General features: G+C 41.3%; 2 protein-coding genes across 7 annotated transcripts; one reads left to right on the top strand and one right to left on the bottom strand.

The window, feature by feature from the left end:
* Positions 1–107: 107 nt before the first annotated feature.
* On the bottom strand, positions 108–3683 carry LOC147045463 (syncoilin-like). Of its 3 annotated transcripts, none has more exons than XM_085932847.1 (6): positions 3407–3683; positions 2065–3262; positions 1420–1862; positions 617–1027; positions 423–547; positions 108–218 (listed from the first exon to the last, which is right to left on the bottom strand). In XM_085932847.1, exons 3-6 carry the CDS (start codon positions 1855–1857, stop codon positions 155–157), a joined length of 1038 nt encoding a protein of 345 aa, XP_085788973.1. In that variant the 5' UTR covers positions 1858–1862; positions 2065–3262; positions 3407–3683; the 3' UTR covers positions 108–154. The 3 variants fall into 3 exon arrangements, with proteins under 3 accessions (XP_085788973.1, XP_085788972.1, XP_085788971.1); XM_085932846.1 differs by having other exon boundaries at positions 3205–3262; XM_085932845.1 differs by lacking the exon at positions 3407–3683 and having other exon boundaries at positions 3205–3395.
* On the top strand, positions 3552–24483 carry LOC147045462 (NHS-like protein 3). Of its 4 annotated transcripts, none has more exons than XM_085932839.1 (8): positions 3552–3580; positions 9239–9557; positions 18453–18593; positions 18835–18878; positions 18958–19093; positions 19223–19333; positions 19809–23309; positions 23757–24483. In XM_085932839.1, the coding sequence occupies exons 2-8, from the start codon at positions 9263–9265 to the stop codon at positions 23813–23815; spliced, it is 4287 nt and encodes a 1428-aa protein (XP_085788965.1). In that variant the 5' UTR covers positions 3552–3580; positions 9239–9262; the 3' UTR covers positions 23816–24483. The 4 variants fall into 4 exon arrangements, with proteins under 4 accessions (XP_085788965.1, XP_085788964.1, XP_085788966.1 ...); XM_085932838.1 differs by lacking the exon at positions 3552–3580 and adding an exon at positions 4774–4813; XM_085932840.1 differs by lacking the exons at positions 3552–3580; positions 9239–9557 and adding an exon at positions 17161–17499.
* The last annotated feature ends 4 nt before the right edge of the window (positions 24484–24487 follow it).

Raw genomic sequence — 24487 nt, 5'->3', positions numbered from 1 at the left:
GTCAGCTAAGCTCACCCGTGACCCTAATGAGGTGCGTAGAATATGAATGGATGGCATGTAAAAAGAAATGAATCCTAGTCCTTATACAATAGACTTCATGCATTGTATTTTATTTACCTTTTATAAAACAAATTTCATGCAAAGTTGTTCAACATTAGGTGGATTGACAGGAGTTAGAATCATTTGGCTGTTCTTCTGCTGTAGCTTCATCACAGACTCTAGAAAGAATATGTACATGTCAGACTCTTGTGAATTCACACACGGAGTTCGGAATTCATTCACAAATACTATTGTGTGGTGAAAAATATACAAAACTTCCAGTCTACAAAGTCACAATGTAATGTTATGACTTATTATCCCCTGTGCCGCCCCACAGTCATGATTTCGAGGAGAATGTCAAAATCTCCATTGTTGAAACTTACCTGAGATTTGCCATCTCTTCTACAATATAATTTATGAGAGCCTCCAAGTCACTTTTAAGTCTCTTTTGAACTTCAAAGTCCAGTACTAGTTTCCCCAGAGCCTGTTTTAGTTCTTCCTCAGCTTCCTGGGTAGTAAAACATTCTGATGAGTATGAAGCCTTCATTATATCTATTTAGTTTATGACATGTTGTACCTTGTGTTGTGTGATCATCTCTTCCCTCTCCCGCTGCATCAGGTAGATCCTTCGCTCCAGACAGAACCTTCGCTCCTCCAGTTTTTGTACTTCCTGTTTTAGGGGCTCCAGTTGTGCACTTAAGCTTGCTGCCTGCTCCTTGCTAACTCTCAAGGCCTTCTCTCCAAACTGCCTCCTTTTCAGCAGGGCTATAAGTCGGGGCTCGTACCAGCCCTCCAATTCCTGAAGGTTGACGCTGAGCCGGCGCTGGAGACGAGTAGAAGCTTGCCGGCATAGGGTGACATCGCTCATGGCTCTTGGTCTACACGGGTTCTTGGCCTGATCCCTCAAAGAGTTCAGATGATTTTGGTGGGACTCCTGGAGCTGGAGCAACTCCTCTGTCAGACATTGGACTTGGGCCTTGAGCTCCTCCTGTGATAAGATGACTCAAAAATATTATCACTGTAAAATATGAATTCAATTAAAAAAATTATCAAGCTCAGTACAAGTTTCAGAATTTCATCAACACATTTTCAAGTATTGTGAATTACTTACATTTAAGTACTCACAAAGTGAAGAAGACATTCAAGTCCTTACTCTTTGAATTTACAGCTTTTGACCATTAAACAGTGTGCTTCTTCTCACTTAAACTAAAATGTAAATATAATTGGGAAAATATCTTCCAAAGTTCCTAGTATGAATAAAACTCAAGGTTTAATAGAAAAATAATGTTATATACATACTACACACATGCAAAATCAATTAATTATGGTAAAGCCTGATTAATATTACACAAAATGCACTGCAGAATACAGAAGTCAGACCTTTGTTAGAGCAGCTTGAGCTAGCTGGTACTTTTGCTCAGCCAGCATCACCTGGCTGCGGATACAGTCTCTGGCAGTGTTGAAGAGTTTCCTCTTCACCTGCTGCACTTCCTGAAACACATCTGCATGATCCATCTGAGCCAGGATGATTAGCCTCCGTTTCTCCATCAGCTTTTCCCTCAGATCATCCACAACTCGCATCATGGGCTTCTGCAGAAACAGCAACATTTGTATCAACTCTTCTCTCCGTATCTCTAGATTGGACACTTGCTCGATGCAGTCCTCAAACATCTGTCCAACATTCTCCATATTAGACTGGTCCAGATTTGAAATGTCGCTGTCCAAAATGCCATCATCAGTGCTTTGCCTAATGTCTTCAACAAATTGAATGACTTCTATGGGTGGCTCCTCAGTTGGTGCCTTGTCCTGATTGTCCATGCCCACTGAAAAAAAAAGACTGATTAATGAGTCATTAATCAGATGAAAGAAATCACTCTTGTAAAAGATTAGATTATAGTGTGCATTGCTGATTATTTTGCATGACAAGTACAAAGAAAGTCAAAGCTAATGATCTTACCATATAAGTGATGACTGTAAATAAATACCATTGATTAATTGGTCATTTTATCCTCAACCGATACTTACGCAGTTTGAAGATGGCAGTTTCAAGAGATGGTAGGTTGAATTTGTTGGCGGTTTAAAGAATCTCCCGGCTGTGTTTATGTCGCTAGCAAAACAGTCACCCACTTGGAGCGTATTAATAACAACTGGAGTCAGTGTAGTAACCCTATCCCTGGGTTAGGCCGAAGTCCGTCAGACCCCCACGGGGGTTCAAAAATTGGTGTCAGTGCCACTTGCAGACTGCCATAACTATATATTTATATCTGTATGACCTTTTAATAAAGTGGGTCGTTTTTATAATTTGAGCAATAACGGTAAAGTCATTTGATTTTCAAAAAAGTTAAAATCTTGAATAAATATAGAGGCAATCCAAATAGCTTCATAGCAACAATTTACATGTGTTGCCCTATAAGGTCTGAAGCTCTAACCTTAAATAATCCTAACTACTCATCAAACCCAAGACTTTTGTCTTTAAGCAATCATAACAATGATGAAGGCATGCAATAGTTTCAAAAGTATTACTTTCCCCCTTTGGACCAATTGCCAACAAGTGCCAATAATTCAAAAACTCATATCAATAAAAATAACAGATTAATAAAAGGAAATTAAGTGTCGGATGTTTTTACGATTATTTGATTAATTAAAATGACCTCCAAAGATCATTTAATAATTTTGCAATTCATCTTATTACAGAACATCAAGATGTACTCAAATATTAAAAAAATGAATATGTGGATATGAAAAATTTAATGAAGGTCAAGTTTATCTGTAAACGTTATAGTATGATAGCAAATTCCACTTGAAAGTTCAATATTCCTTTTTTCATGAGCGTGATTATTGCTTCTGTGACGATTTGACCCACTACTAAAGATAGTTTGTGTATTTCTTCCGATTGGCCTCTAGATGTCGTCCTTACACAGACGGCAAAGCATGGCTGCATCTACACCTGAGCGAAACCCGGCCAGCCTTCTCCAGGTGGGCCGATACATGTTCATCCGAGCGCCACCTCTTTTAGCCATTTTCACTCCGCGGCCCGGCGGGGCGTTATCAGACGGCTGACAGCTGGGATACAAAAACTTGAGCTGACCTCCGAACCAAGCGCGTCGACACTCGAATCCAGTGTAGCTTCCAGACTCTTCAATGCCTTTTGCGGAAATATCTCACCTGAAGTTTGCATGCCCTGGTCGCTGAAAAGTTTTGGACTCAAAGTGGAAAGGAGGAACTGCAAATGGAGAGGGGTTGAAGGAACATCCGAATCATCAACATTTAACAAGGTAGGCATTTTCTTTGGGTCACATTTAGAATTTCAATTTCGCTGCGCTACATTGCAATGGAACTGATCAACTCATTTAAAAACCCAAATCACCAAAAATGGATGAAATCCCCTTTTCAATCGATTTTACCCTACTCGCTCAGATGGTGACGCTCGAGCACCAAAGTGTGAGAAATTGATTCAGGTTAAGTCGAGGCAAGTATGGGGGAAAAAAAAAGTAGGTGTGGGACATTTGCTCAGCTTGGCCTTGAGGGATACCAAGTATAGGTAATTTAAGACCTGTCTCGCTTCTCTCAACCGCGGAGCTCATGACAATGAAGACTATTGTGTTGTTTCTCATCACTGGCTTGGAGCTCACACACTTGGTTTAATCCATTCGGTGACGTGCGTGTGTCAGTGGTGCGAAGTAACGAATTACAAATACTTAACTGTGCAGAAGTAGATTTTTTTCGGGTTGCTGCAATTGAATTTGTGATTTTTCTTCCTCACATTTAAAAAAATAAATGTGATCGTTTTCGCCTTCTTACTCATCATAATACACTTGCCTTAGTTTTGTCAACTTTTGAGACGCACCTACATCGTTAAAGCGACAACAGCGGCAGCAGTACAATGTCCCTCGCTACTTCGCGTTTCGTTTATCGCGGCTTAACTACATTGCGCATTTTTTCTCCCAAATTAAAAAAACCCATTTAAAAGTCGAACTAAAACTTCTAAATTGAGGAAACGTGTGTCTAACCTTTTGGAAAATGTAGTATTGCCTCAAATGTTCGTTTACATTTCTTTAGAAGTCCGTTTTTGCGTGTTAGCACGATCACAAATTAGTATCTTTCCACTAACTTCTTGTTGATAACTGTACTTTGCGGATTTCACTTATTGCGGGTGGGTTTTGGAACCAATTATCCGTGATAAACGAGGGGTTACTGTAATACGGATGAACATGGAGCGTTCATGATGACAACTGTGAAAAGCAAGATATTCCCCACCATAGGTTGTATTTAAAGAACATTTTTGGCTCCAAAAATTATTTGTATTGAATGCATTGTGTGTGTGATCGTGACAAGCTTGAAGACTTTTTTTTTTTTCTGTTATTGTCATACCTAATTTTGTATTTTCTGTTAGTTCAGATTATTGGGAACACACTGTTTTGTTAGCATATAAGCCTTATCCTTACTCCAGAACAAAAAAGAACGACCCAACATATCAGGTCACACTGGAAGGAAAAGTCTTTTTAGTTGGTGTACTTTACGCTAAAGGTGAGGCAGAGGCAGAGCCATTTGTTTAGAAAGGGTGTGTCGCATACTGGTGCTCCTTCTTCGCCAGCCTGCCATGCTGGGGCATGTATGTACGTACCCATGGAGATTACAGGTGAATTATGCAATCACCTCAGGCACAGCAGATGCGTCTGCTTGAAAGGGAGATATTCAGTAATAAGAGCGAGAGAAGACGGTAACACTGACGGGGCTGAAGACAGAAGAAGACAGAAACATGGTTCCTGCTGAGGTGAAGCTCTTTTATTTCTCTTTGACTTGGGGTCGGAGGTCTTTAGAAGAACTACAGGCTGTTCGTTACAGTAGGTAGACATGTGAGCATGTGTTTGTATGGAGATTAAGTGTGACTGAGTGAGACAAGAAGAAAACTCAAGACTGATGAGTGACAATGTTGATCAATAGGCTTAGCTGATGAGTAACTCAGCAGTGGCTTCTTATCACAAACAATATTTGGCATGCACAAACATGGCTAGTTTTACTTACTAAAGTTTGTTCTACCATGTTTTATAAATCTAAGAATTATATTATTCTTCATTCGACTGTTAGACTGGCTCAACTTAGTTTTGAGAGGGTGTCGTACAATACATGCGTATGCACCAACAATGATGAATTTGAGCAATTTTCAAGAAGAGCAAGAAAGGCCCGATTGTCAATTCTCTGTAAATGATTCTCATCTTGTATTTTGCTGCAATTGGACATTGCAGTGTACTAGACTGCAATTTTCAAATTGTACTCTTTCATTTTAGTAACAGTAATTGTGAGGCAAAATCCAATATAATTTCAAAGAATAACTTTTGATCATAGAGAAAATATGTTACAGTTAATGTTAGTTTTCTTCAAATGACTCAGGCCTCCACCGCTATCCCTTGACTTGTCACGGCATGTGTCTGGTCCATCACGCTTAAGTGTATGAAGGGATGTAGAAGTTGAGGGATACAGTCAGGTGGTGAAAGGGAGAAGGGAGGGGGCCAGTCAGACAGAGATGATGGGAGGGTGCAAAGCAAATTTGGATGGAAGAGTTCCTCAGTGGGTAATTATCAATCTGTTAGGAATGCAGCCTGTTCTCGTAGCAGACATGCTGCTGCATGGCTACAGTGGACTCACGGCATGACAAAACTTACTCCGCTCACTTCTGTGATACCCCAGATATAAACTTTACGACCTCTGAACTGTGAGACAGATATAATAAGCAGGCATCCACCTGTATCGATTATTGATGGGCATAATTGAAACTCTCCCAAGTTGCACACTATTGATGTCTTTGTCATTAGTGCAGGTTTTATCCAACAAGTGTATACATATGTCCACGTAAAGTTGAATCCTCGCAACGATTATATTCAAAGCTAGCATCTGCACGTGTGGTGAAAGGAGATTGGAAACAATCCAAAACTAACTACTATTTAAGGACACTATTGTGATTTCTAATGTGTTATTTCCCGCTTACAGACACAGTCTAATGATATCCAGCTGATCACGGACTGCTATGCAGGACCATGTGAGGCACCACAGCATGTAGATGTGAAGGTTCTCATGGTTAAACTGAGCTTGTTCTAGTCCAAACAAAGGTGGCTGCCGTTATATTCTGCCATGCACTCTTGGCAGTGGTTCATCCACACAAATCAGTCTGCTAACCCCACTCCCAAAATGGACCTTGCATTATTCACGTTTACCAAAGTGTGAGATTTATCTTTTCACTATCACTGTTGCTGTTAGTAGCCTAACCCTGATGCCAACCCGGATGTTTCAAATCTAATCTTTCGCTGCTGCCAACACGATTATGGAATGCGGATTTTGGGTATGAGTCTGAGCTGTAGAGGGCTACTTCAAAAAGAGGAATTCAGAAGAAGACTATCGAAAGTTTACCCCTGACACACATTTTGACTATCAAGCTGTACAGTCAATATAAACACAACACAAATGCCAGGATAGAAAACTGTAACAAAAAGAAGTAGATTCAAAACGTTTTTCAACACTAATGTGACCCATAACCTACAGTACAACTTTATTAATTAATCTTGCTTTCATGGGACCACACATAACATGAATTTGGTATAGAAAGGCAACGAGTCCCCAAATTTCTCTATTTGCAATCAAACCTCCCACCAGGGGGAGGGTGTGCACACTTATACAACCACATGTTCTCACTTGTTTCCCCTCTTGAAAAAAAAAAATTTCCAATTGAGTTGTACACATAATGAAACAATGCAGTGGCAGTATACAGTACCGTATTTTCCAGACTATAAGGCGCACCGGACTATAAGGCGCACCTTCAATGAATGGCCCATTTTAAAACTTTATCCTTATATAAGGCGCACCGGACTATAAGGCGCACCATTAATGCATCATGTCAGATTTTTAATTCAAATCAAATCATTCTCCATTTTATCTTTTTTATTTCAACTTTAGACGCAACAAATTACTTTATAATCGTAAAATAATGATCCATAGTCTTTTTGATTCATGATTCATAATCTTCAGCGGGCCAGTTATGATTGATTTCTTGACACAATACTTTGGGCCAGTTTAAATTTAGGAATTTGGTCCATATATAAGGCGCACCGGACTATAAGTCGCACTGTCGGCTAATGAGAAAACTTTAGATTTTTAGGCGCGCCTTATAGTCTGGAAAATACGGTACTGTATACTGCCACTGCATTGTTTCAGGGCCCGCAATGTGTCTCCTATCCAGAGTGATAGTCTAACGTCCATCATGAAGGATAAGTAAACAGCACGTTGGAACACAAGACTAGAAAAAACACAGGTTGTGTTTATCTTGTATGAGGGAGGGATGCAGTATGATGCATGAATAATATTGTACTGCGGCTGAGTTTTCACGACAAAATGGGATATACGTGTTGCGATGTAGGAGTTGCTTGTAAAAGATTCTCTCGACAGTGAACACTGTTAAGATTTTTACCATTTCGTCCAGCTTGCTTATGTAAACCTCTCTGCTAAGTGTACAATAAAAGGATCCTATCAATTTTGTGGGTTTGACAGTTTTATTCTTAGTGCGTGTTTCTTTTTTTAAATGGGTTTGCAAGACTAATACTTGGGAGGCTTTTAAGTGTAACCGTGGAAATATCATGAGTCAAGTCCTTGAGAGCGAAGTGCTGGCTAAGTCACTGGGTGGTCCTTTCGCCACATCCTACTACAGAGAAACTACTCTGGTTCCTCTTTGGAGCAAATAATCAGGGAGTTCGTGGCGCTCACATCGTCCCCCCTGGGCTGTAAACAAAGAAACCAGCCCCTGTCTCCATAGAGAGGCGCCTGATTTTTTTTTCTTCCAATACACATGGACAGGTTTTCGTCATAGCTAAATGACTGTAATTCAAAGCCGCAGAAACACAGGGATCAGCGAAGCAAGGTTGACCTGGTAATTTTGTCTCATCAAGATGTATGCATTGTCTTTTTAAAGGCCTTTCTCTCGATGACTCACTCAAACTCAAAATGCTCCGGACAAGTTGAGCTCGGCCATGTGAAACTAAGGCAACCCCCCAAACAACCTCAGTTCTGCATGCATTGCTGTGTGCATATTTTATGTGGATCACCCTTTTACTGAGAGGCCAGACCCAGATTTAACTTTAATGGCATTTAGAGGCATATTTTCTACTTCCCATGTTCCCAGAATTTCCCTCGCTGACTTTTGGCAAGATGTGATCGCTAAAATGTTAATTTGCCCAAAATGTTCCTCATGTTGCATCCAAATGGGTTCTTCTGTTTATTCTGCATGTCTGCTTTGACAACCGGGGTTTATTTGGAAATGTTTTCTTTCAGTGTGATTCACGCTGGACACAAGTATGCCCCCCACCGCACCCCTATTATATTGTTCAGTTCAGTATGCTAGAATTAGTTTCGAGGTTAGGGGGGGGGCTGGTTAGCATGCTTAACTGCATAGCATGAGCCAACAACATTGAGCAACTGATCTTGACAAATCAAGCCAAGATTTATGATTCTTTCTTACCCAACTTTTGTCAGATCTTTACTTCCTCTCTTATTTACTTGATCTTACAGCTGTCATTGTGGAAGCACATTCTTACTTTTATCCTGTGAGCGGTAGATAAATATCCAATAAAGTATGCGGCTGGAAGACGCCCAGTAAATGCTGCAGAATCCCAGGAGGGAGTAGTAGTTAAATCCAGGTGAAGTGGAGGAGGATGAAGGATGGTGATGAGATCATGGCCAAAGATGAAACGGCCGAGATGATTTTAAATAACATGAAAACGTCCCTGATACCAACGTTGATGGACAACAGGGATTGTTTATTTTCCTGCTTTAAGCTTCGTTGTGTGTAGTTGTGCCTGTGTGTAGTAGTTTGCGCTGTGGGGTGCGGCTTTGTGAGTTATGACTCCATGTTGAGGAATGAAGGGAGCGGTGCCAGGTCTTTCTTTGCAAAACTGTGAAGTTTGGTTTAGAGGCTGGACAGGGGACCAAGTTGGCCGCCGCAGTGAGTCGTGCCCACAAAGTAGCACAAACACAACACAGGCAACACAAATGAACTCGAGGTTTCAAACTTGTTTATCGCTGATAATCCGTCAATGTCACTCTAGCTACTTTTGTCGTGTATCCAGTGAATCTTTAAAATCTACCAACCAGACACTGAGGAATAACACGAGCATTGTTAACAAACCTATTATTTTTGTCTGTGTGTCTGTTCCAGGGCTCAAATCCAGCAAGTGGTGGGATGTCCAACCGCGACTCTCTGGGCTTTGGGGAGCTGATTCCCCACGATGTGGTTGAGATCTTTGCCCAAGAGAAGCATCATAAAAAGGGGAGGAAAAAGCGCAGTCACTCCCTGAGACGGGCCTTGGGCTGGCTAAAGGGCAAAAAAAGGAAGGATCTCGGCTCTAATGGGCAGAACCCAGGTCTCGGCCCCGCGTTGGACTTGGCTTTGGATGGACACGTGGCTTCACATCACAGTGGGAACAAGGGACGACACAAGTCAGGAAGACAGACTCCGACCCAAGGAAACAGTCATGGTAAGAAGCCCTCGCGACCCTGTAGTTTTCTCGGAGCTGCAAGTTTTGGTCTCTTCTTCATGCATTCGACTTTTGCTGTAACAAAGTAAAGTAAACAAAGTAGAATACATTTTGTTCTGAGACACTACCTGACTTTTTGTACATACAAACAATATAAGACGACAACGGTGTAATGCAAATGTAGTTCATTTTGCAGATCTGTTTCACGCGAGTCATTTAAGTCACTCAGGCGTCAAACACATTTTTGTCGCGGCCTACTTTGGGGTTATGGCTTCCGTCGGATTTCCCCCAAATGTGTCATCGTATTATTACGTAATACACAACAAATTGATAGATTACTATCTTTGAAATCCCAAGTCAGGAATAGTAATTTGCTGAACTGTTGATCAAGTTACTGCAATAACGGTAACCCAAAAAAAACTCTCAACATGATTTATTCCACATGACAATTTAAAACGTTTGCATCGATTTTGACACTTGACACAAATGATTTGTTTTCACGGGCCACATAAAATGATGTGCTGGGCCCCAACTGGCCCCTGGGCCTTGAGTTTGACACCAACAAAAATGATAGTGTTTTCTGTTGACAATGATAATTTCCTTCATGTAACTGGTGTACTATATTCTACTTACATTTGACTTCTTTTATATCGCCTTGAGGCTTTTCCTTCAACAGCAAACCACAGAAAAAGCAAAACTCTGCAAATACAGCCTTGACAGTTGCCCAATAAGCATTCTATTGTAGTCAGCCATATTTCTGTTGTTTTTAAGTTTCAAGTTCAAGCTCAAGGATAAAATATACATTTGCAACTTCTCGTTCACACCTTTCAAATCGGGCTGATGATTTGTTCATGTTCCGGTTATGTACCTCAGTCATGCAAAATTCAATAGCTGCCTGTGCCAATGTTGGGAAATCATCACCACAGTTAGTTTTGAATATCTTTGTATTGCGTCAAATAAGGAAACGGTGTTTATGCACAAATATAACTTAATATCAAATGTAATCATAAATAACACAAATGTCTTACCACAACATTTTCAATAGGTTGATGCAAACCAGTGAAATGACTCACTTCTTCGCCCCGGGCATACATGTTTGTTCACTAAAGTGCTGTTTGAGCAGACTAGCTTCCTGCTCACCTGCTAACCTTTAGGTTTGCTTTCTTTGCTCTTCCCATTCTGCGATACAATCACCGACTTTTTTGATCCTCGTGTTACACCGACCGCCAAGTGTTGCTTTCAGACTCTGTGAATCAGGGCTTTTTCAGACGTGAGGGTACACTCACACTACTGTATGAAGGCGGTCTAAAAACACAGACTTTGAACAGAAAAAAAAAAAGATTCACACTCCCTTGCAAAAAGTGACTTTTCCCAGAGGTGTGCTCAGAAGGTCTTGTCTGAGCTTGCACAACCCCAAACCAGTTTTCTTTTCATAGTCTGTGCATTCCGTTTTGTCAACTGGAAAATGGCATACTTTCGTCTATGCTAAATTTAACATGGTCATTACTCAAACGTCTTTGTCACAGGTACAATCAAAATAGAAATATCAGACACACGAGCAGTGCTTTTTGCAAATGAGGCGGCTCTTGCAAAAAAAGAGTACTGCTTGTTTTGGACTTTTTTTTTTGTGTGTGTCCATGTTGTTCTGGCAGCAAGCACTTTTGGTGTTTTGGATGATTACTTTCCAGACGAGGGAGAGTCCGTCTGTTACGCTCACTGCTACTTCTCAAAGTGTGAACCCAAAACTTAGTAATGTAGGTGTCAGGGGATTTCCGTACAGCCCAAAATAACGTCAGCTCACACAGATGTTTCACTTCCACAACTGTTAAATCAGAACACATGTCCAGACATAACTATTTGAATCCATAACGGAAACCTAGACGACACGGCTCGTTGTTTTCTTTTCCCAGGCGGGTTGTCTTTGTAAAAAGGTTGTTGATAGAGCTGTCACATTAGTTCCTTTTAGTTTATGTGTACCTAATGAAGTGTCTGATGCGTGCAGACATTTGTTGTGCCACCTTTGCAGTTCATAGTGCCCCATGCGGTTCATTGCGACTGCAACAAAAAACTGAGAGTTTTGTAAGAGAAAGTAAACTAAGCTGCAGATAAGAAGATATCGTTTTGCAAAGACAGCTTGTACGTTAACACGTAAGCAGGGTCATGTTTATGTCTGTGTCTGCACAATTTCCACATACGACATTGAGGAATATTATAATATCAATAACAATAAATTAATATAATATTAATGATATAGTAATTACTACAGTAATTAATAATAATAATAATAATGCCAGTTTCATTTATGATCATTGCACCGTGATGCCTCTGTGGAGTTCTGCAACCCTTAGCAATGAACAGTTTGTATACAAATGGTTGCTATTGGTAACAAGCAAGGCAAACTCCTCTTCCTGTGTTTTCTGTAAGTAACACATTTCAGGTGCAGGACCCGTTAGAATGAAGCACACTGGCTCAGAGAATTAGATCCCTCCACTATGATGATGATGAGTACTGATGCCAGAAAGGGGCCTCCTGGTCACTCAATGCCTGGCACACGGCCAGTTCATTAAAAAAAGCTATGCCAAGCACTGTTACATTGACGAAGGAACAAGAGGTTTTGTTTTTCCTGACCTCACCATTCCTTCTCTTTGAGAAACTGGCACCCACCAAGGATCACAGTGTGGCGACTATAGCAATATCGAAGAATTGTGCTGATTACAACCTGAATGTTACAATTACAACTCCAAAGAACTAAATAAGATGAGTAAAACCAAGGACTTGACTTGGTTCATTATAAAGGTTTGTCTTTTAAATGACACATTTTCTGTTAATATAACAATACAATTACACAAATGTATCAACTTATTTAGAAAGGTTAAGTCAAACAAGTAACCCTCCATGTTGTGCTTCTGGCAGCTTGTCGTGTTGCACGCGTTTGTGACCCCTGATCGAGATGGTAAAGTTTGTCTGACCCTTCACCTCGTTTAGGAATGTTTTTTTTTCTTTAAACAAGGCAGATGGAATTTGAACAGCACAGTGGATGGATTGAAGTGATAACCTCTGACCTTTTGGATCTTTTAGTGTCATTCTGGATCGTCTTCTTTGGTAACCAACATTGTGTATTTCAAAAAGTAAGCACTTCTAGATCTAGTTGCTCAGTTTATTTATTTTGTGCAAGGTGGCAGGTGAGGTGTTCAAGGTTTTATTAATAAGAGGAGCAATTGCATGAATTATATAATTGTACGCTGCACATGGAATGTGCGGTTGACTTTTTTGAAAGAGCTTTATTATTAGTTGTGTTTATGTTTCTTGCGCACAGTCATTGCATTAATTATATATGTAAATATGAGCATTTTTCTTACAGTAACTATATGTGCATGAACCATGTTGAGCAAACATGTTTTTCTTCTCAAAGTGCGTCCAAGATAGGGAAGTGTGCTGATTCTGAGTACACATGAAAGCACTCCCACTCGTCAGATTGATATAAGCTATATTTAAATATAATTTAGGCCCAAGCACGGTTCGAGTGAGGTCAGTGGACAATAGTTGCGGTTATACACTCCTTCTCAGATATAAGCAGGTTACCTGCTTTCTCCAAAGGCTTATTATAAGATTCTTCACATGCCTGACCTTTACATAACTATTTGTCCGAGGAGGGAGGATTTGAGGAGCCTTTGTGCGATTGGGTGGATTGCCATAGATGCCCAGGTTGTGCAAAGGTGTGCCGTCGTTGCTACCGTCCCAAATATGGATTGTTGAGTTCCAATGTCAGCTTTGTGTAAAAATAGCGGTGTTTTTAGCTGTGAGATGGCAGGCAAGGAAATGAATCATACTGACTTTATTTAGGGAAGTGAAAGAAGGTGCAAGAGGCATTTGTGCAGCAGACAACGACGAGGGATTATGATGTCATCTTTCAAATTTGTTACCCTTTAACCATTAAGAAGCAAGTTGGTACGCAGGTTTTCTGTTTTGATTGCCAAATGAAGTTTCAGGTGAAACCTTTTGTGCAGTGTCAGCAGACAACAGTAGAAAAACACGAACAAAAAACTTTTTATATGATGAATTGAACCTAAACATCAACAAAAATAATACAGTTTAGGTGCAATATATATATCAACAAAATTGCTCATAGTTTTTTTCCCGGTCACATGTTTTTACGGTAATTTCTTCCCAGGCAGAATTTATGTATCACAATTTCCCAAAGCCCCAATAAAATGACAGGCATGTGCTAAACAAATAATACAAATGATCTGTTCCAACGTGGCGCTGTCCCCATCATAAACCTCTGTTATTACGCCTACTGTTCATCAAATTGTGTGTGGCCCAAACTACCTTGTCATTGTTGTCTTTGTGACGATGACGTAATAATAATAAGGACAAACTGGTTTGGCGCACTCCTTTCATAATGGAAAGTGATGGAAAACATTTTTAGTATGCACCGGCTTCAGGGAGGCGTTGTCCTTTGAATACAGGTTCAAGTCAGTCTCAAAAAGACAAGTTCGCAACGTGTACGTGTGCTGTGATGACGCTTGATGATGTAATGAGAGGTTCTTTAGCTTGCCTGAAAGTAAATGATACCTATGCATGGCAACAAGTTTTTGCAGATATTCATGAAACTTATATTTTGCTTGGGGTACTGACCCCACCCAAATTTCCTACTTCCTTTTATTCTGTTATATTATGATGACATCACACACGGTTCACTTGCAAAATATGCTACAGTGTAACTATTGTCAATAAAGGCGAATGCTTGACGGTGCGGTGTAGCAAGTACACACAAAGACTGATAAGTGTGTTTTGTGACTCATCAATAAATGCAGAGTTGTTTTTGAACACTAAGACACAAGATTTAAGAGTTGGAATTCAGAGTATGGATGATAACTTGGCACACTAGTACAAAAGGTTTCAGTAAAACAAAGGTGCTGGTTGTTTCCACTCCTAGCACACAGGAGTCTTTTCAAGGTCAGGAACCCACTGCGATAATTTCACACTCTTCTGATATTCCAATGACTCAGTCTTACTTAAACATGTCTCGACTCACTCCATTATAGCGAGGCACAGCATTCTAACTTCACACCCATTTTATTGCATTGAATAGCATACAGTAAGAGTGTGTAAAGTTACTTACATACACAGTAGAGGGCTTAAATAGTTTCCATTCTCCTGCACAGGTTTTATTGGACTCTGGTTACTTGCTGATGTTTGATTATACTATCAAGTTCTTAAGTTTTGGAACATTACTTCTGTGAAAGGATTGATTTATAATAAAACACGCAATCATTTAGCATCTGTAAGAGGCCACGACAGGCTTGGTCAATGGCGTGCATGTCATATAAGGAAACAGCCGCCTTTCCCAATTGGTTTGTATAGTGCAATGGCAAAATAGGATGAATTCTGAATGCTTAAAAAAAACAGTGTGCATAGAGCGAAGGACAGGAGAAGGGAGGTGGAATGGCCGCCAAGTCTGGCGTGGTTTGAACGGCCTCGTGTCGGGACGACCCTGAGAGACCTTTCGACAACACTGTTTAACTAAAAACGGTTGATGGATGGTTTAAGTGTCCACATAACTCTTAGGCCCTCAACAATAGAATAAATCCACAAAAAATACAATAAAATGCATTATACACCCTGGAGATGTTGATTATTAAATATATTAATGTGTTCTACAAATGTTTTTGCTCATCAAACAGTTTTGCGCTGATCAACCAACCAATTATTTTTGCAACCATAACATTTTAAGAATACTGTAACGATTATTTTGGATTTTAATGGAACGTCACTGGTGTAGCTATTGATGTCATGAGTGCAGATCTTTTAATCATTAATACAGTCAGTCAGTGGACCATTCATGTTTGCCACTGTGGTTGTGTTCGGACCTCAAGGGGGGTTGTCTCTTGTTCACAAAAATATTTAACAGCCAAGGGGTCTCAGAACTGAAAGGGAAAGGTTAGAGGGCAGGGTCTTTGAGGTATAGAGGCTATGTGCATGAAGCAGTTGTTGAAAGAGTCGCATCACATGTATAAACAGCTCAAAATGCTCCTTTTTATTTTATTTTACTTTTTTGGTATTCATTTGCATCGAATCTTTCTAGTGGTGTCTGACGTCGCCCTGGGTAGCAGCAACAAATATAATCCTCACCCGTCGACAGTCGGTTTAACAAGTCATTACGGTGTCATTGTAACTGCTATGTAGGTCTAAAAAAATGTTTTCCATTTGACAGGCTGATTGGTAGCAAAGGTCAATTTGATTATTTTCAAAGTCAACAATAGTTTAAACAAATTGATTGAAAAATGCTATGAAAGTTCTTATACAGCAGACCATCAGGTGAATAAAATTGGCCTTGTAGTGTAACAAGTATGACCCGTATTAAATTACCGTATTATTGTGACCAAGTTCAAGTGGACGATGCTTTTGTCATTCACTATTAATGAAAAGGAAAGTTTTAAAATTTAATGTAAACAAACATACAATCAGCAACTTCATTAGCTACACTGTCAAAATCTCCCTTATCATAAATATATGGTATGTGGTGTACCTAATGTTATGGCCATCAATTCATTTATGTACATAATTTTGAAACCCTGTTTTCTTTTTCCTAAATATAAAGAGAATAATTATCAACAGTATGTCTCTTGGATATAATCATATTCCCATAAGCAGATTTTCTGTCACACAATGTTTTGGCATTTCTGGAGGCTGATCTCTGGAATTTGAATAGACTGGTTACACAGGATCATGTCCAGTGGATTTAGTAAGTTTATTCAAATCCAAGATGTAAACATCAGCCCGGATTTGATTCATAATCACTTCCAGCCTGGTAATACTGTCAATCCACTACAGACAGATGGTGCTTTTAATAGGTCAGTGATTAATATGCACACATATTTGAGTGGAACCAGTGATAAATAAGGAAGCTCCTCATTTAAATGCCAGTCGCACCCCACCCATGCCTGTCCTGTCAAGCGTGTTCAGTCATGGTAACTAAACACTCTTGTCTCACCGTGTATCCATATCAACCCAGTCTATATATACTATGCGTACCGCTATGCAGCTCATTTTCTTCGTTTATTTGTTTTTCCTTATTTATTAGGTACAATTTAATCCAACTTTTCTATGAACTGCTTTTCGGAGTATTTGAGACAAGCATGAGAACTTTTTGCATCTGTTCGGATGATATATTTCATCAATCGCAAAGTGTACAATACATTACTAAAGAGGTAAATATAGTCACAAAGTAAATCCTCATTATTATCAGGGTTTTTTTTACAGAGTAGATCACAAATGGTTTCCTATTGCTGTCTGTGTACATTATTACATCTTAAATAAATTTGTCCTAAGACTACAGGAACATGTTTCACATGCGTGACCATGTGCGGTGGAGCTTCAGGCCTCTTTTGAAACATGTTTTTAATCTCAGTTTAGGAATTCATTTCCTCAGTGTACACGCTCCCCCTTGTGGATAAGAACTCGAGAGGAAACTTCAAGTATTTACAATTACATTGTTTCAAAGTGGGGGAACTCCATTTAGTTTCTGTTGTTCATCGACTCCCTGAAAACAAGTTTTCTTTCTTTGTTTACATGTATGAGCAGTGTTTGATCCCCGTTGACGAATCAGAGTGTTTGCAGATGGGCAGCAAGAGGGATGGCAGGAATTAGGCTGCACAGGATTAACGCCTGAGCTCTGATTGTCCATTGGCGGTTGAGACATTCTCCTCTTTGAATGGAATGGACAAAAACAACTTTTCAATAACAACACAGATCATCATTTGGTCTGTTTACAGTGAATGTGGATTTTTTTTTCATCTTATTTAGTTTAAGACATTTCATACCAAGTTTTGTTTCACTTTTGGATCATTGACTTGGATTCTAAAAGAAGTCATGGTGGTGCTTTTGACGAATGACCTTAGCTCTAATTTCTACTGCTTTTCTACAGTCAGGAAGAAAGGTATGTGAAGGCAACACATGGATTATTATCCTTTTAATAATAAGATTGCTTTATGTGCTTCATAAAAATGAGCTTCACTGTGGATGACACTTGTCAATTTCCGTATTTTGACCCTGTGCCTGATGTATACATGCGGCATGAGAGAAAGGTTCATTGTTTATAAAAAAAAAAATGTCTAGTCCTCGTGGAATGCTGTTACAAAACAATGCTGGAAGTTTACAGTTAAGCATGTGGCAAGTGAGGCTAATTCCAGCATGGCTTAACGGTGGCTGTGGGTCAAATTGAAGATAGTAGTAGGTGGCTAAATGTAGAGCAGCTGTCAGCATGACATAAAAGTGTCTTAGTAGGTCCCACCAGAATTACATCACATTGCAAGTGACTGTCTGTGCAGTAGCATGGAAAGCAACCGTGATCCGAGTGTGAGAATGTGACACATTCATTAGACATTCAAAGTGGTTCTTCAGGTTGTTATGCTTGAACTCCACATGTGACCGAAAGTCATTTGTATCTCAAATCAGATTTTTTTTTTTTCTGGATTGAATCCATGGTTCTTGTTATGTCATTGCTGTTCTCCCTGAATTACCTGAGCAAAAATATTTTTTTATACATGCAAAATTACATGACTGTTTTATTAATTCCCATTTCACTGTCTAATGAGATTAGATCTAGTCCAGAAAAAAATGTGTAAATCCCATCATTAATTGCAGGAAAGTAGATTTTTGATTTGATAATCCACCTTTGTCAAAGGTCAAATTTAATCCTGAATTCAGGTGTGAAACAAAGGTTAAATGGCTCAGATAATTCTTTCTGTTGTATGCTCATATCATTGATTTATTTGGGTTTAAATAGTAACAACATGATTTCCTCTGTGGGGTCCATATGGGCAGCTAATCTGCTGATAGATTAACAATGCTAACCATCACCCCTCGCTTTTTTGTTCTCTCTCTGTCAAGCTGTGCTAAATCTGCATGATGAAAAGACCCCGCCTCCTCCGCTGCTCCAGGAGAACGTGTTCATCGAGGCCAGCAGGCCTAAGTACCTTGAAGACCTTCACACTGAGGCCTTGGAAGGCTTGAAAATGATGCAACAGGAAGGTAAGAGGTGTTGCATGCCATAACTCTCCTTCAAAGGGTGACACACTGGTGAATGTTTGGTAGTGGTCGGAGCCACGCCTCTTTACATAGTTTGCCGCCAGCAGAGTGTGAATATGTGAGTGCATGAAAAATGTACCCACCGTGAAGCATTTTTGACTATCCAGAAAAGCGCTTTATATAAATCGGACTATTCCAAAAAGTGCAGATTTAAATGTTACTCTTTTTTTTTTTTTTCTTCCAGATAACAATGCTGGAATGGAGTTCCGAGATAATGAAAGCACAACTGTAAGTGACATTGCAATTTAGATTTCATAATTTCCAGGGTAAATGTAGTTTCTGAAGATTTTGTGTTATACCCTGTCAGTCGACAATGACAGCCCAGACAGATGGGGAAAGTGGAGGCTTTACGACTGACAGCACCATTGCTGACACATCTTCTGTTGCTTCTATGCGATCGTCTGTGTCCTCAAGATCCTCCCGCTCTGGTCTCACCAGGCAAGGTAACTGCAAAATAAACCACCATTTACAACTTCTGGAACTTAGAAAAAAAAAAAACAGTGATGATTTTGATCATAAAGTTGGTGAGGGGACTTTTCAGAGACTTTTCTTGCCTCTTTCTGTTTGAACAGGATCAACTTTCAGGCCTTTAAATTCTGGGAAGCCGTCAGAAAAAGGCCGGACACGAAGACGACACAGGAAAACTGTGGGAAGCATCCCTCGGCATGTTCAACAACAACTTGGTATGTTTACAATTCATCATGGAAAATCATATCTGATTTTTGAGGCAAGGCAGCTTTATTTATAGCGTATTTCATATATGAGTTACTATGATATCATTCACACAGGTACAAAACATTTAAAGGCCGGATTATTTTCCACTTTGATTCAAAACAAGATAAATGGGTAGAGCACCTATTGTACAGTCCGCCCACGTCTTCATGGAGGTGTAGTCATGTCTCGTGCAAATGATGCATGGCTCACTCTGTTCAGCAAGGCTTTCGTTATCATGATGACCGGGGCAGAGCGAGGCTATTACGACTAGGGGGAAAGGCAACGTGTTCTCAAACTTTCCAGACTTTGAAAAGAGTATGTGAGGCGGGAATCCCGAGTCAGCACAATTCCCAAAAACGTTCAACTGTGTGTCGGTGATCAGAAGCCAACATTGTTCGTCTTAAAATGTTCATTATTATGTTAATTACTTTTTCCTTCCATCAGGTTTGGACAGAGGTGGCCGTGCGATGTCTTTCAAGTTAAACCAGGACGAGCATTTTAACGACAAGAGTGACAGTGAGCATCCAGATGGATCGGAGTCCGATCAAAATGTCCTCAGCGAGGATCAAGATGAACAGATTTGTTCAGGTCATTTGGATGACCTGGCCTTGCTGCGCCGACTGGGTCCTGACTTATTGGACGGGCGGAGGCCTCGGTCGTTAGCCGTCGCCTCGATGACCACTGCCAACAGCCAAGACCAGATGCCCTCCCCGGTCATGTCGATATCTCCTCAGGCTGCTTACATGTCCAAAATCATTCCCAATGCCGTGTTGCCGCCATCTATTGAGGTGGTGGAGATCAGCCGAGGCCAAAGTCGCAACAGCCTCCGCACTGTCAGCAAGAGCAGCCTTCATCTACCCAGCCCTTCCCCATCCCGTACCTCCTCAAGAATCTCCAAAATCAGCTCAACCTGCCGTCACAACCCCTACAACCTATCAGACGCTTCCGGTTGGAGCCACTCTGAGTCTTCTGAGACTTTGGTGTCGGATTCGTCAACCATCTCCAGCGGGAATATCTCGAGAAAGGAGACCTCACGAGACAGAGATGCCACCATAATCACCGTCAACGGCAAGCTCATCAATAAGGAACGTGGCGCTAAGCAAGAGGGGCCCTTTGCACGCAGTCTCTCTGTTATGAAATCCAAACGGGCGCCGCCTCCGCCGAGCCGCTCCTATTCTCTGCACAACAAGATGAAACGGCGGTCACGAGATTTAGCAGAGGTGGTGGTCATTTCAAAGGAGTCTTCTCATCAAAGCGGCTCAGCTTTAGGCGGGGGAACTGATGAGCAAGAAACTTCTCCTGTCAGGGCCGTCGAAAGCCCCGGCTACAACGGAGACACCAGCTCTCTCGAAGACTCAAGCGGCTCGGTCATATTTCGCATGGGAAAATCACCAACGGCTGGTGACTCAGCCAAGGTGGACAAAACAGTTTCTTCTTCACAAGAAAAGTGGGAACCACCACAGGAAAATAAAGTAAGCAAAATAACCTCCCCGTCCAGTGGTTACTCCAGCCAAGACTGTACATCCCCTTACCGCTCTTCACCAAAACACAAAAGAGGAATTCTGGCAAAGCTTCAAAGGTTATTCCCTGGTGCCTCATCTTCATCCCCCCTCACACATTTGGAAACTACTGAAAACACCAAATCCTCCAAGGACTTAAAGTCTCACCCAGAAGAAACAGATTGTGAAAGTGTCAGCCCCTCTGTAAGGACCTTGAGAGAACTCTTTGACATCCCTCCACACCCTAAAGTCCATGCACCTCCAGCCCCTCCTCCGGAGGTTTGGGCTCACAGCAAACGCACCTTCGAGTTGCTTCTGGGACCCCCAGCCCCAGACAACGTCTATGCCATCATAAAAAAGAATCCGAAAGACAGGAGGAGGTCCTCTGCCAATGTGTCCGTAGAGGGCTCGGTGAAAAGTTCGAGCGGAGAAAGAAAATTAAAAAATCCCATTGCAACCGCGGAGTCTACAAAAGGAACTGAGGTAGGAACGCAGAAGGTTCAAGAAAGTGCACTTTTGAATGTGAACGAGGTTCACAAAATCAGCAATGAAAGACTGATTCAGAATGTAGATTTAGAAGGAAACGGCAAAGTAGAAGCCAATGACGAGAAGGTACACGTAAGTGACGTATTGAATGGAATGTTAGTGAAAGCTGTTGAGAAAAGAAAGGAAAGGTTGGCGATGAGAAGTGGCGTGGGCAATCATACAGAAGTAGATATCAAAAATGGCATTTCATTAACACGCACAAGCCCGTCCCCTTCTCCTCCTCCTACACACTTCCCCCCAGAACCCCCCGGCAAACAGAATCCGACGTCCCCGGAGTCATCCTGGCCACCACCACCACCACCAATAATACAAGTTCTCAGCATACCTGATGAGGTAGATTTCCCTCCTCCACCTCCACCCTTAGTTAGTGACGCGGGGTTCCTTCCTACGAGGTCCGTACCTGCCCCAACAATTCTTGTGACCACGGAACATGAACCCAATAATTCCGTAGCACCACACGTGGTTGCACCTGGACCCCCCTTGAATATCCCCCCTCCACCAGCGTATGCAGCCCCACCTCCACCAATTCCAGAAGCCATCCCTCTGAGAATGACAGAAGTCATTACTTCTACACATCAAGAGGTCTCTTCGATAATTCAAAAGGTTCCTCCACCGCCCCCAGAAGTAGTTCCGCGTGTGGTAACGACAGAGTCTGTCTCACGACCGGTTCAAGTACCGCCTTCTCTGATAACAAAGCACGTGTCTCCACCTTTGGTCATTGTCAAAGAAGATCCTCCAGTGCACGTGCCTCCAGAAACAGCACCGTGTTCTGAAGAGACTGTTCGAGTATCTTCTCAAGGAAATAATTCACAGGGAGAAGACACCCGGTCTTCCAAACTGTATCCACCAGAAAGCATTCCACCGCCACCCCCGAGTGAATCCCCAAAGTCGGACCCAGAGGTCCTCCTTCAACAAGAGAGCATCTCATCTGAATCTCAAAGTCAGCTGATTTCATGTCCGGGTATTCTTACTCCCCCTCAAAGTATTCCACCTCCGCCACCCTTAGAACTTCTCCCTTCAACTGCGATTGAAGTCCCAAACACTGAGGCCGCCATTTCAAATTTACCAGAGAGGCCTGAGGAACCGCGGTCATCCCCACCTGTGCCGCCACCTCTTCCTATTGAGGGTCTTGCTACTCTTTTGCACCAGACAACTACTGCAAGCACAGAAAACAAAAGCCCTGAGCTTTCTTCTGATCATGTTCATGAGGAACCCATCCCTGTGGTTACCCCTTCCCTTCTTCAGATGGTCAAGCTGCGGTCTGTTAACAGCAGCTCCCAACCTCCTGCAGCTCAGGAGCAAGCTCAAGCTGAAGACGTTTTGAAGATCCAACAACCCAATAACCTCGTCCCATCCACCCAAGCTAATAACGAGGCCCCACAGAAGCCCATTCGAAGATCTCTGATCATATCCTCGCCGACGTCCACATCTTCACCTGCTGACATCACCTCCGTACCACCGCTGCCCGAGCCTATTGTTGTTGGTCCACCTGCACTACCACCAGCAGCCCTCAAGTCTCCGGCAACGATCATCTCTCCTCCCGCCTCCATGAACCTCCAGGAGGCCATCCGCCTGCGGACAGCTGCCAGATCAAAAGACAGCCCCGCACTTCGCCTCAGCTTGCAGTCACCTACATCCCCAAAAGATCTCTGTCAGTCGCCAAGTAGCACGGCAAGCTTCGTCTTCTCAAAGAACAAGAGGGTGGGGCTAGACACCAAGGCTCCTTTACCGAAAGCCCAAAACATTTCTACCAAGATGGTCAAGGAAGTCGAGTTGACAAAGAACGTCAAGATGCCGCCACCGGTTGCAAAGAAACCCAAAACAAAGTCCACAGATGTGGAGAACGACGATGGAATGGAGCAGACTGCGGGACAGCCAGCACAGTCCGACAGCATCGGGGGTAAGAAAATTATCTTTTATTTTTTTTATTATCAGACTTTATGTGAGTTGAGTTGGAATATCGCAATTATAGTGAATGCCAAAAATATAAGAAAGATTAATTACGATGAGTACATTGATGCCTTGAGATATGAGTTTAATTTATTTCCCGACCTTACTTGTAATTTAAAACATTTGTATCTCAAATAATATTTCCCTTAAAAAATATTGGGGTGTCTAATTTAATGAGGAAAAATATAACTCCAAATTTTGTACATTATAAAAACATACATGAATCAAAAGGAATTGTACTATTTTTGTCACACTGAATCAAGCTGCTCTTTGTTTTTCCCGTCATGGCCACGCGGGGGCAGCATCGGGCACATATCTGACTACGTCACCTCAGTGCCCAAAGCAGCACATTGACCAAAATTTAAACACAAAACAAATCTTCTGTTCTCATCTTCAGATACAGCAGAGAACTCAAATGGTGCCGAGGCAGGTATTGCTGAAGAAGGAGGAACATGAACCTTTTCACACTGAAGACAAGATGGATTTTTATCACTAAGATGGGGGAAAACAACACTTTAATGCAAATGGTGTGGGTTGTGTGCACATTCAACAGTTTTATAGATACAGTCCGTTTTCCGCGCCACGTGGTGTTCCGAGCTTTACTGGTGCAAAACATGCTGCCCTTGACTGTTTGTAATGTTTGTGTCCTGCTGAATCAGTGCTTGTCAGAATTCTGACATTGGGATTTCAGGGGGGGGGGGGGGGGCGCATTTCTGTAAATACAGCTAATATCGATAAGTTCTGTAATTTACCAAAGATGTTCCCTAACACATTAAGAAAAGAAATAAGTTATTTTTTCAAAAAGAGTCCCCTCAGACCTCTTTGCAAACGTGTGTGAATCTCTAATATAAATCACTTATATTTGTTCTCTCCGCAACAATTTACAAGGTTATCCTTTAATTTCAGGTATTCTGTTTTCATGGCCCTTTATATAGTTCTGGGTCAGTTAATAATCCTTGTCAAATAATACCGAAATTCCTTATTTAGAGCACAATTTCTGCTGCTGTTATGTCTCAAATAGTGGAATCATTCTGCTTTGAATCTTTCCCCTCAGACTTTAAAAGACTAATAAAATAAATCATTTATGAAAAGGGAAAAAAAAATAAAGATTTATGGACACACTTTATT

This window comes from Syngnathus leptorhynchus, chromosome 15, assembly GCF_054491065.1.
Source record: "Syngnathus leptorhynchus isolate UIUO chromosome 15, UIUO_Slep, whole genome shotgun sequence".
Lineage (NCBI taxonomy): Eukaryota > Metazoa > Chordata > Actinopteri > Syngnathiformes > Syngnathidae > Syngnathus > Syngnathus leptorhynchus.
Note: the sequence above shows the minus strand (reverse complement) of the source record. Positions and strands in the feature narration are given on the sequence as shown.